General features: G+C 43.4%; 1 protein-coding gene across 3 annotated transcripts in view; it reads left to right on the top strand.

The window, feature by feature from the left end:
* Positions 1-1,313: 1,313 nt before the first annotated feature.
* kif26bb (kinesin family member 26Bb) overlaps positions 1,314-13,434 on the top strand; it is a 25,641-nt gene continuing 13,520 nt past the window's right edge. For all 3 annotated transcript variants that reach the window (XM_005917134.3, XM_005917133.3, XM_005917135.3), the window contains exons 1-7: positions 1,314-1,586; positions 1,777-2,121; positions 3,971-4,420; positions 6,685-6,806; positions 6,916-7,087; positions 12,243-12,452; positions 12,797-12,890. In XM_005917134.3, the coding sequence (XP_005917196.1) occupies positions 1,524-1,586; positions 1,777-2,121; positions 3,971-4,420; positions 6,685-6,806; positions 6,916-7,087; positions 12,243-12,452; positions 12,797-12,890 (1,456 nt within the window). In that variant the 5' untranslated portion in view covers positions 1,314-1,523. The remainder of the gene's footprint in view (positions 1,587-1,776; positions 2,122-3,970; positions 4,421-6,684; positions 6,807-6,915; positions 7,088-12,242; positions 12,453-12,796; positions 12,891-13,434) is intronic.

Here is a 13,434-nt window from a genome sequence, read left to right as displayed (position 1 = left end):
AAGACAATGGCCGACTTCTACATGGCCACCATGGTCACCACCCATCTTGAGGAGTTTGCCCCCTCACATATTACTAATGTGCCACAAACAGGACTTTAATATCACCAACCAGTCCCATGTTATTACGGGGTATCCATATAAAAGGCCCACCCTGTACCACTACTTAATCCTGTAAAGCCTAAGTAAGCTATGTAAACTATGAAATAATTGCCAGAAAATTATTTTTTAAAACTAAATTGTTTATTGAATCTGCTGTCAAATAAAAATTTTTTTTTATTTATATAGCGCCAAATCGCAACAACAGATACTTTATATTGTAAGGTAAAGACTGAGAATAACTGAGAGAAAACCCCAACAATCCCCTATGAGCAAGTATTTGGCGACAGTGAGAAGGAAAAATCCTCTTTTAACAGGAAGAAACCTCCGGCACAACCTGGCTCAGGGAGGGGCGCTGCTTTTAAATACTTTAGGAACCACAAATAAGTGTGAGAGCAAACTGTTCTTGGGTTGACAGGGTACTACAGGTCTTAAAAATTAGAAAAAAGATTTCAATGCACAGGTTTTATTTTTTTTTAAATGTATTTATGTATTTATTTATTTTTTGCCATTTATTGCTTAATATTGTTCAATTTATTTAAAAATTGGATTAACCTGTAACAACACTGATGACTTTAGTTTAGGCAGATGATCTGGTGACCCCTACAGCAAGCAGACAGAAGAAGAGGACAAACACACATTTTAAAGTTCACTAATAATAATAAATAAATAAATAATAAATCACACAAAACGTTGACTAATGAACTTTGTCCCAGTATTCCAAAAGCTGTTTTTCCATTGAAAGAATAAAATGAAAAGAAAAATAACGTTTCTGTTAGCTGCGCTTGTTACACATACATGACTTTTCTTTGCTTAAAGCACTTACAGTAAAATAGGTATTAAGTAAACACTAACTTATCATCTATTAATAAATTAATACATACATTTCTGAGACATGGATTTCAGTTATTTGGAAATATTGTAGCTACATTTGCAGTTTCTCGTTGATACCATTGCTGCTAAGGTGAAAACAAACATTGTAAGAATAATGTGGATAGATATTTCCGCACACGTCTATTCAGGCATGTTGTCGGACTGTTCCGTTGTAAGAAGGTGCAGTGACATTTGAGGGACAGCGACAGTATGTAGGACATGAATCACGTCAAGAAATACAAACACTCAGCCGCCTGCTCCTTTTTTAAGGTTTCTCCGAGCAGTTGCTCCGTGCTGCCTCCCTGAGGAGCTTATAATAAATAGCCAAGTGACTTCATGAAGTGTTCTCCCGTGCGCTCTCACTCATTCTCCACTGTGCCACTGCCATCACTCCACATCTTAGAGACTGTGCCCAGCATTTCAGCTTGTTGTAGTTTGTTTTTTTAGGCGTTCACGTCAGTGGATATTTTTGCACCAGGTCCAGGATTGGCAACAATAACAGAAAATGCCCCCAGCCTTTGTTCGGATATCTTTTTAAATATTTACAAGTTGTCATGTCATCTCTGACTGGAAGAGGAAGAGAGGGGTTTCCAGCCTCGATCAGAGGAGGTCTCTGGGTAAGTCAGATTTGTTCGTTTTGGGCAAAATTTGTTAGCATTTGTGGGGGTTTAGAGTTTCTTGAGAGTACTGTTGCACTAGAAAAAACAAAACACTTGGGTGTGGTTACAGTAGTCCAAGTCGATTGATATTTAATTTCCCCCTGCCAAAGCCCACATACATCCTTATTTATCATGATTTATTTCTCAGAGCGCAGAAGTGCAGCATCACTTTGAGACCGCAGGGAAGGACCGCCAGCCCAAGGAGCGCCCCTCTCCTGTGGGTGCCGGAGGGTCCAGGGGCGACCCATATCGGAATATGTGCCAGAGAGCAGACGATGTCCCGTCTTACAAGTCCCTCCCTGGATCTGTAGGAGACCGCATCCGGACAACCATGTCCTTTAGGACTATATGTAGAGGAGGCTCCATGTCGGCGAATCCCGGCTTTGGGAGGTCCGATCGGAAAGTTGCTCGTTGCGAGAAGTGCTCAGCGACCCTTGTTGCTCTGAAGAAACAAGCCCTTAGCCTGGCTGTTCACCATCACTTCTCCTGCAAGGTCAGTGACAATGATGCTGTGATGGGGATCAAGTGGCAGTCGTGACAGTGCAGCCGTGTGCTTTCGAAGCAGTCTATATAATTACAGTAAAAATTTCGTGTTTGGACTCAACAGACAACACGTAACTGAAATGAAACAGGAGCTGAAAGCATATGGATGCTTATCAGCAGGTGGTACTGGTGTATATTTGTTACATTAATTAAAAGAAATGCACATTCATATTTTTTGTGATGCAATTTAGTGACAAAAGTATTCACAAACTTGCTTTTTCCTCTCAAATAACCTCTTTGCGTATGAATATTGTGAATTGAAAGAATAAATATGCATGAAAAATGTTAAAAGCAGACATGAATGCTTCAGCGAGGGCCGATAAACTCTAATAAACCTGCTGTGAAAACATTTTATGACACTTGTGTCACACAGAAGCATAACTGGTAGTTCCTTTTGAGGCTATAGTGGTGATGCTTAACAAGTGTTCAAAGGCTCATGTGGGACCTTCAGTGCTTCCTTTTAGAAGCGTGCACGTTTGCACATTCATCACCACCAAAATCCATCATTCGCCAAAGTAAACCAGTGACATTCCTGCGCCAGTGGTTTTAAATGGCCATGAATATTTCATGGCGACATCCCTGTGTCATCTCCACAGTTCTCTCCATTGAGGGAAGGCTATTTATTTTTGTCCTCTTAAGTGGGATGGGGCGTGTCATGTTTTTGGAGACCACAGGGAGAGCAGGAGGAAGATGGGAGGCACTGTGCGGCCACAGACGTGGTCAGTAGAAATCTGATAAGCCAGATCTAGCTGCTCGCAGGTTCATTGATCCAAGCGTGATTTCTCAGTAGCATCATGGGTGTATAACGTCATCTGTTAAGATGGAGTTGCTGCTGTCTCTGCAGCACCTTATGCTCTATCTGTCATCAGTCTAACCTGAAATTCAGTCTGGCTTATTTTTGCCTCTTTGATACATCAGGATTATTATCCCTATATATTATTTATGAGGGAAGTTTATTTAGCACCAGCTGTTTCAGCACGTTTAGGCTTTGAGTGAAATTTTGCAACATTTAAGAGCTCCTGTTGAACTCCTGTGAGGGAACATCGGTCATTGTAGTGTGTAGGAGGGAAGGAGAAACAGTGCGTGCTGGATGCTGCTGTGTGTGTCTTTCTCAGGATGAAAAACAAGATGATGGTTTTTGATTCCTTCTTGTTAGCTGTGACAGCCGGTGCCAGACCTGAACCTCAGGTGTCAAAATCTCTGTTTTAAAGTAGCACGATTTTACTTGTTCTAACCTCCTGTTGTCAGATTGTTCCAAATTAAATTGGATTTTTTACATCCAATCCAGATAGCAGCTGTCTATTACAGTAACACAGTGATGACATGACATTCAGCAAAATGCTAATATTGGCTGAAAAAAGACACACAAACACTGACGTCTCGCTTTTCCTGTTTTGTTTCAGACAAAAAAAGCCCTTCTTCCAGGATGACATGCTAGTCTCCGAGAGTTTCCAGTGAACTGAGATTTATGACATGTTCCATCCACTCGTGAGATGCAGTAAACACAGTTTTTTCACTGGGCTGTTAAGGATCATAAAGACAGTGTTAATCAATACCTCCATGTAGAAAGCGGCTTCCCGTGACTCTGTTCTCGTATACTCAGTGATCATTCATACAGCCAGATATCAAACAGAGCAGATTAGACTGTTACTGTGTCCTAATGTGAAGATTGCGCTTGACTTATCTTATTTTGTCAGTCAATTACAGGCGAGTGTTGTGCAATAATACAAAGGTACTATAAACAGCAAAGGTATTTTCCTGTCTGTAACTCCTGTTGCCATGTTCTCTCACTTGTGCAGGACTTGCGTGACCTGTCGGCATTTCTTCATGAAAACCTCCGGGTCCATAGTCGGTCCACCACGGACTTCAGAGAAAGAGACCAGGGGGAGTGTGGAGCCTGCGGTGCAAACCTGTACCAGCTCAAGCAGGAGGCCATCCATGTGGCTCTGAGCCGGGGTCAGGCATTAGCCAAGCCTTCTTTTGAAGCCAGCCTCAGCACTGGCTCACTGTTTGGACAAATTGAAGCAAAGCGAGGAGACAGGGCTTCGAGGGAGGCTCTGGATCAAAGCCATACTCCTCAGAGCCCGCGCAGCCCCAGGACGCCTCAAAGGACCCCACAGACCCTCAGACGAAGGGGGCCCAAGCTCCCCAACCCTGATATGGGCCGCTGGGTGGAGGAGCAGCAGCAGCTGGTGGCTTCTAAATCTGCATCCAGAGCTAATGGTGTCACCACAAACCCTTACCGTCAGGTACCACTATGAGCCCTTCTCTTAGCATTGAATCTCACATACCCTCCTAACGAGCTATATGGGTAATGTGTGCCTTTACGGGTGCACGTGTCAGCGAGCCAGTGATTCATAGGGCCTAATCAGAGCCTATTTCGATCCCGTGGCTGAGTGTGTTGTTCAAAAGTACTTTTGCTAATGGAATGGAATTGGGTCATGATTTACCTCTGTCGCAAGAGCCGGCCGGTCAAAAAGCACTTGTGATCAATAGAGGGACGGTCCTATTAAACACTGCGGCTGCATTAGTGTGATAGAAGGTGGTTGAGCGTGTCCTTCCCAAGTCCCCAATAAAAAAAGATTATAAACCTGTACAAGGTGACTGAGAACTGACTTTTCTTTACTCAGTTGGCTCATTTTCTCTGTAAGCCAACAACTAAAAATACCCCAAATCCTTAATTTAATGTAGTTAGTGAAAGATTCTAGGACTATATTTGACCTGGTTGACAGATAATATGTGTAGGCATCACAGTTTTCAGTTTGCTGAACCACAATGTTATTGTAAACTGCATATAGATATATCTTAGGAGGGTGTCTACAGTATAAAATTGCTTCAAGGGTGGAGGTTTACCGGGAGCTCTCTCAAACAGCTCAGGGACAAGGACAATTTCATGCTAGCATATTCACTAAAGGAGCTATTCCTAACATTAGCATCCCTGTCACGCTTTGTCTCTGCCAAAGCTAAAAATTGATTTCCATTCACTAATCATAAAATCTAAACTTAGTCCTGCTTCTGGTACTGATAATAAGCTCTTGATATATACTTAGTGAACTGCAGAGACGGGGCAGCTTGAGCTTTTAAGGATCTGAGTATTATGTTAGCATAAAATAAAGTGTGATCTTACATGCTGATAGCACACATTTTTAGAATCCTTCTTAATATCATAAGCATCTGTGTAAGGTCCTTTTAAAAGATTTACCATTTTAAAAAGTCCTCATAAAAACGGAGTCAGCTCTAGATTGCATTTTCACTCAACTCTGAGAGTTAGCACTACCGGAGTTAGCTAGTTGATAAAAATCTGCTAGCAGCAGTTGTCAAACGTGGCAGTCACCATCCAGGAAGAAAGTCTGCTTTGTGTACTTTTGTCTGAAATAACAGAGCCATTGTTTGAAAAATGACTGAGAATTTCAATTTATCAGCCCGTGTTATCACTATGTGAGAATACTAAGGAGTGCTTAACTGGACCAAAGGAGTCTTCAGAGATTCTTTTAAAAACTGTTATTTTGAAGGCACGTCTAATCAAATGTGACAATAACAGCGCTCCCGTACTGTGCACGGCTGTGGAAGAAATGATTCGTACATGTTTCAGTTTGAGAGCAGATCAACTGAGGTTTTTACAGCTTCGGTGAAAGCGAAAGCGTAGGACGAGAAGTGAGGAGACGCAAAGAAGGGCAGAGGGAGAACGGAAGAAGAGGAGAGAAGGAAATGAAGTGTGCAAGATTGGAGGCAAGGAATGAAAGGGTTGAAGGGAAGGAAGGGCAACGAGGAAGGAGAGGGGAAAACAAGACAACATAAAAGACCGCATGAGGAATTGGAGCAAGGGAAAGTGAAGCGATAAAAAAAAGATTACGACAGAAGACGCGAGTCAAAAAGCAGAAAGCAGGAGGGTTCGGGGAAGTGTGCATTATCCATATTATCTCTGGCTTCCTCATTCCCGACAATGACCGCAGATTTCCTCTGGCACTAATTGGCACTTTGCGTTTGTGATGCTATGAAAACAAAAGTTGACTTTGTTATCTTGCCTTAAGAACGAGCTGAGCCGCTGCTGGCTCAGAGGCCTGCAGCACGAGTTCACGTCGAGCTGCGTGCAGAGTCGACCACGCCGCTCACACACACAGACACACAAAGACACACACTGTGAACTCATGAATGAGCCCTAAACGCCCACGCTGGAGCGTTGGAGTGTTGGAATATATTCGTGTAAGGCTGCTTGAGTGATGATGTGACTATGTGTATGAGAGGCAGTGTGTTTACTCTGAATCACGTTTTGCAGTCACTGCAGCCTTCACAAACTATCCTTCACACTCCAAATGCAGTTGGCTGCATCTGTAATATGACTAACGGTGTATGTTAACCCAGCGTGCTCCTCTCAGCCTGCGTGCCCTACTTACACAGACGCCCACCTCATGTTCCTCCCCAGAGTAATTCCCGTGATAATAGCCCCTTTTGGAGTGGGTGCTGCAGTGCAATTACACATTTGGATTTTTTAATGAGCTTTTTCCCCCTGCAGGCTACAGATGATGCCTATCAGAGCTGCAGGGATGTCGGGGCTGTACAGACCACCTCTAAGATCCCGCACATATCCAGAGTGGTGTCCATCGCCAACACTGCAGCTATGTCCTTCCTGACTAGGTAAGCCAATATATGCACACCAAATAACGGCAAGTGTTTGAAACGGATCTGTACTGGCTGCACCAGGAGTTTCCGTGCAATGACACACCCCCTCACTTCTTTCCCGTAGGGCAGCTGAGAAGCTCAGCCTGACACTGAGGAAAAAGGGCCATGCTTCTGATCCAGCTCCCTCTCAACTCTCCACCTGCTTCAGGGAAATCATCCAGAAAAACCCACCGCCCGTCCCCACCTGCCTGCTGCAAGCTGCCACTAGAACCAAGGACTCGCCCAGCGTTGGCAAGGTAGACTTCAAATTCTAGCACATCGAATTGATCTGTATTACACTCAAACGCATTAACTGCTCAGAAATCCCATCATTTATGATACTTGGAGGAGAGAACATAATTTAGGCACTTACTAAAATGTCTCATGAAGCAAAAACAAAGCAGAAATTTTAGCGATCACCAGGCTGGAGACCATTACTTACACTGGGGTTGGATAAAAATGCACGCCTGCCTATTTATTTATTTTCCCTCAATGACACGCTGCTGCAGGCCTATATGCAATTTTTTTTTCAGCTGCTCACTTTTATAATTTGCTTATGCAGGTCTGACTAAAAAATGTAAAACTGTAACCAACCACTCATTAATTGTTGCTAAAAAGAAAGTTCACAAGAGAATCAGAATTTAAATGTGTACATGTGTGAGCCTTAGATAAAAGGTTCCCCAACCGTAATGTTCTGCTAACAACCGCTGTTGTTCTAGTATAGACCACCAAAAGGCTTCAGCACTGGCGGTGTGGTTGTCAGAGCAGTAGCCATGCTTAATTTATAGTCCTTATCTTAACCGTGGCTCAGGGGGTCGGGAAGCACATCTGTAACCGGAAGGTCACCGGTTTGATCCCCGGGTCCTCTGTCCTGGTCGTTGTGTCCTTGGGCAAGACCCTACTGGTGTTGGCCAGAGGGGCCGATGGCGTGATATGGCAGCCTGGCTTCTGTCAGTCTGCCCCAGGGCAGCTGTGGCTACGACTGTAGCTGCCTCCACCAGTATGTGAATGTGAGAGTGAATGAATAGTGGCATTGTAAAGCAATTTGGGTGCCTTGAAAAGCGCTATATAAATCCAATCCATTATTATTATTATTAATGGAGTGGAGCAGCCTATGCCGTAGTGGTCGATGTCATTGTTTGCATTTATGCTTCGATGTGTCTGCGTTGTTCCGTCACGATAAGTCAAACCGAGCTAATCTCGTTGAACAACAGTTGCATCAGCACTGCGAAGGGAGAAAGACTGGAAAACAGTCTAAAGTCTCCGGGAACTTCATTTGTTTAGTCGATCACTAACGGAAATATCTAGTCAGCCAATCACATGCCAGCAACTAATGCATTCAGGCATGTAAACACGGTGAGGTCAACTTGGTGAAGTTCAAAGTGAACATCAGAACGGGCGAGAAAGATGACTTAGGTGATGTTGGCGATTTCGGACATTGTCGTTGGCGCCAGACGGGCTTGTCTGAGTATTTCAGAAACTCTGCTGGGAGTTTCCCCTCACAAACATATCTGGGTTTACAGAAAATGGTCCCAAAAAGAGAAAATATCCAACGAGTGGCATTTCAGTTGCACAGAGTGGATAGAAAGGCAACAGTACCTCAGCAACCAAGATAGCTTCGATATCTTGGTTGCAATGGTTGAAAATCCTCTCTGAACCTACAACATCAGAATATATTTTTAATCCCAGAGGAAATGACGTGGTCACAGTTGCTCCAAGACAGTAAGAACAGTAACTAACAATGTACCTTTGAGCAGACGAGCTAAAGCAGCAGACTGGGTGCCACTCCTGTCAGCTAAGAATAGGAAACTGAGACTACAGTTCACATGGAATCAGTGATGTTCCTTAACAGAAGATTGGACAAATATTGTCCAGTCTGATGAGTCTCAGTGTCTGCTGCAGCAGTCGCATGGTAGGGTCTGAATTTGGCATAAACAACACGAAAGCATGGATCTGTCCTGCCTTGTATCAGTGGTTCAGTCCGTGCTGTGGGGGATATTCTCTTCAACTCTCTGTCCAAATAGCACCAAGTGACCATTGTCTGAACACTACGGGCGACACACGTATCGTTGCTGACCACGTCCATCCCTGCAGTATCCTCAGCAGGATAGCGCACTCAAATAATCTAAAGCTGGTTTCTTGACCATGAGCTCACTCAGATGGCCTCAACAGTCTCCAGCTATCAACTTAATAGAGCCTATCTATCCTGGTATTATGGACCAAAGTATTTCCAGCACTTTATTGAATCTACAAGGAAGAATTAAGGCAGTTCTGAAGGGAAAAGAGGGTCCAACCCACTACTGACGAGGTGTAACATGTGAAGTGCACAGTAAGGGTTAGTCATCATACATGGATCACTGGCAGAATACTGGCTCATCATTTTAAGCAAGCTACAATTACAGTCAATAAGATTTTTCGCTCACTCAAGTGTTATCCTGATCAGTGTACAGTGTTTTCATGGCATATTACTAGCAATAGGATCAATCACAATGATTGTGCTCTGCTTTGCTATAATGTGTACTTAGAATTCTGCACATCAGGCTAACATGATGGATTTAATGCAGTGCTATAAATCAACTGACGGCCACCACTGGATATAATGTGCAGCATCTACTGACTGCTTTATAATACACACAGACATCCTGCATGCATTATTTAAAAAGGAAAATATATATAGGTTTCACAATGAAATACGCCACTGGGCAACTACGTGTCCTGTATTGTGAGGTATAAATATATAGAATAAACCTGGACTGGTGACGAATCGACAAAGAGCCCACAGGCACCATCTTGGAAGTGTTTTGACCATCCGTGTTGTGGGGTAAGGAGATCTCAGTCAATTTGGACGAGATCCTATATCACCCGTCCGTTGTGATACACTGTAATGTGGTGCTAATGTCTCCATCTTGTTCTCCTCCTCCCTTCTCCTCACCTCCTCAGGGAGAGAAACTCGGGGAGATCAATATGGCTGGGGGCCCTCCCCTCGTCTCATAGATGGACTCCTGGGTGTAGTCTAGAGTTACAGATAAGGGCTCAAATAGACCACACCGCCGGCCACACCTGCTTGAGCACTCAGCTTTGTACATCTAAACGTGCAAGAATATGCATGCGTGTGCGAGTCGAGGAGGATTTTCTCAGCTTGCAAATGGTTGTCCTGAATAATTTAACCCTCATAAAAAGAGTTTGACACATGTTCAATATGGTTAAGAAACCACTTCTTGCGTAAGGTATTAAAATCATGAGGAAGGGAAAAAAATCCTTCATGTGGCAGATGGAAAATGGCTTTTCAAATTCAGTCAATGTAGGATGATCTCATCATGGTGTAATGCAGTCCTGTGCATTTTCAGGAAAACCACATTGAGTGGGTGTCAGAACATACATCTACTTGCAGTCTTGCAGACCTGAATTCAGAAAAAACAATTTTATAATTGGCTTATAAGCCCTAATAGGGTGCGCTGTCTGGTATATGCTGCCTTGTTTTCCTGCAGACCAAGACCTGTGAGCCTTGTTAGGAGCCTGTCAGAATCAGGACATAACTCGATTTAAGAGCTTAAAGCCGCTAAATCTCAGACTTCCTCCAGAGATGTGCATTAAGGAATTAATGTCACGACATGCAGAGATACAGCAGGAGGAATGCATCGTCATGCAGCTGATGTATGATGTATGAGGCGGTTGTGTAGTTGCTGCACTGACTGAATCATGTGGTGTGTTGCAGCTTAAAGGTAATATGCTTTTGTTTCAATTCACCATTTTATTCTTGGTTGTCAGTTCATTTATATTTGATGTCCTTACAAAACAGGCGACTGGTTGTCCAAAGACAGTTTGTCTGTTTAGCTCAACAAAGTTCACCTCCATTGCTTCAGCATCTCAAAGATGCCCTAATACTCCTTGACATTTATCACTTTGTTCTGCCCAGGTTTTCTCTTTTCCAGCTGAGGATTTTCTAAGACAGTATTTCAGCCGCCTGTTGTTGAATAGCAGGGGCTCAGAGCACAAGTCGGACTTTTCCTTTACTCTTCAGCAGCTGTTTTTGGAGTCAAAAACCTCTGTTGGTAACCATACGTTTAGAAAAAATGAATGCATAAACAGAACAGACACCATATCGCTGCTGTTTGCTGTCTGTGGTCTGCACATAAATCAGCTAGCATATACACGCTGTACAGTAAAAGCAGAGTATCTAGTCCCTTTATGCATTTAATAAACTGTAGAGTTTTCAGATAAAACAGTCTGACTCTTTCCTAAAGGCTCCATGTGCGACATAGTACTGCTCAGTCTTGCCTCATTGGCGTTTAGATTAAGATCTCATTTTGTTGGTACCTGCTAGCATTTAGCGCTGTATATTTACATGCTAGCATCATGTTAGCGTTCAGCTTTTTAGCTTAGACTGGACAGTAGCAACAAATACATTATAATGCCATTATAATGAGGTTAAAGCATTAAATATTAAACAATACAGACATTTTACAGTTTGCCTGTAGCGTCATGCCATGATGATATGGTGGCTAGCACTGCAGCAAGAAAGACCTCTTTTTGTTGTTGTTTTTTAAACCCACAGTCCAAAGAAATGCTTGTCGAGGTTCACTGGAAATACTAAATTGGCTGCAGGTGACCAGCAATCGTTGTGCTAGGCATGGGGCAGACTGTATCAGCTACAACACAAGGTGCTGTGGCTTTTAGTTAATTAGCTGTAATTGTGGCTAAGACCAGCCTGGGCGTTATGCTCAGTCCATCAGGTTGTAAATAAGACTACGCTACAAACAGCTAGGGGATCTATGAAGCCTTGCTCATCCGTAGTGTTGCTTTACCAAATATTAACAAGAGCGTGCTACCATATTCACAATGCTACAACAAGCTCTCACATGCAGTACTGATGGCTGGTTAGAAGTCTTACTCGGGTATTATAGATTCCCTGATTAATGGAAACTTCAAAGCAGCATTACACGAATGGCTGTTTCCCCCCAAACTCAGGTTAAAAATTAAAGTAAAATAAAAGCATTTAAATGACTCTAAATTCTGCTCTGTGATTTGAGGACGCTTGAGTCTGTGTAACCTCCAATAATTGAATGGGAAGGCTTTTCTCACAAAGCACCCATATCTGATGAGCTGGGAGTGAGAATGGGTTGGTGCTGATGCTGCAGTGGGTATGTCCAACCTTCCTCTTATATTTGATAATTTCCCACAAACAGCAGGGCGTACAGTTCATACAGCAAACACAGAGCGCAGCTAAAGCTGATGGAAACTGCATTTTTGGGTAAATAATAATTTGAGATTAAGCTCATGCTCTTTGCAATCTCATGACAGCTGTTCTTACTGTTATTTTTTCATACAGTATTTTTCAGTTGGACAGATATTTTGTTCTGTACTGTGTCTAAATTTCATCACGACTCTGTTTCCATTTCCTTTGGCGAACAGGTTAAAGTCGTGCTGAGGGTGAACCCATCGCTGTCAGAGAGCCAAGGCCAACCACCTGTTCTCCGGATCGACCCGTCCAAGAAGAGAGTAACCATAGTGGAGCCGGTCACCAAAAGCCATCAGCGTGCTACCATGACACTGGGCAGGGATGGCAAAAGTCATCTGAAGACCTTCACCTTTGACAGTGCATATCCTCAGGAGTCAAGCCAGGTGTGGCTCTGTTGCAAAGCATTTAAATATGACTTTAGTTGTTTCTATGGTGATCAGGTTGGCAGACAGTGGATTGTGCAGCATTACATGTATACAGCACATATTCCCTCCTCTTTATCCTACACTGTTAGTTCCCTCTCTCTGTCTGATGACCTGAAAACTGATAGGCCCTGGATAGCCACCACAATTACACAGTCCATCAATTACATTCAGCTTTATCCAAGCTCTGCTTACAGTATCTGAGCCCCAGGGAATCAGTCCGCGTCCCCGTTCTGCGTTGCTCTTGCTCTGTACCGAGTGCGCTTCTTCACAAGCTGCTCGCTGTCCTTTGTTCTCTCGACCAGGCCGAGGTGTGTGCAGGCGTCTTGGCTGATGTCATCCGCTGTGTGCTCAGCGGCAGCGATGCCTGTGTCCTGGGCTTGGGTTGTGCTGATGTGGGTGAGTAATCGGTCCTTGTGAGAGGCCATGGGTTAAAATCTCAAGATGGGAATGGGATGCTTTTATCATCCCCGCCCCACCTCCTCCTCTATCCCATTGCAATCTTTCAGCCTTTCTTTATCACTTCAAACTCCCTCTGTCCTCTCGATACAAATCTCCAGCCTCCTCGTGTCTTTTGTCTCCTCTCCCAGTCAGTTTTCTCTTTTTTGCTCTTTAAAAAAACAAACAAACAAACATTTCCCTTTAAGTTATTCATCCTTCACCTGTTACTTTATAAATAAAAGCCTGATCATCAATTATACAGCATGCATGTGTTTGTAAAAGCTTCCCATTGTTTGACGTTTTAGGCAAATATTTCACTTCACTTTGCTGAAGCGCTGAGCAGAAGGGCCTGCAAACAAAGTGGACTGTGATATGTTGCTATTAGAGAGATGGAGCCCTGCACTTAGCGGTAAAGGGGTTTAATAGATTTGTAGCACACACACACACACACACACACACACACACACACTTAAACATAAATGTACAATATACCCTCTGCAGT

Source organism: Haplochromis burtoni, unplaced genomic scaffold (genome assembly GCF_018398535.1).
Source record: "Haplochromis burtoni strain Fernald_Lab_line unplaced genomic scaffold, NCSU_Asbu1 Contig_22, whole genome shotgun sequence".
NCBI classification, from domain to species: domain Eukaryota; kingdom Metazoa; phylum Chordata; class Actinopteri; order Cichliformes; family Cichlidae; genus Haplochromis; species Haplochromis burtoni.
Note: the sequence above shows the minus strand (reverse complement) of the source record. Positions and strands in the feature narration are given on the sequence as shown.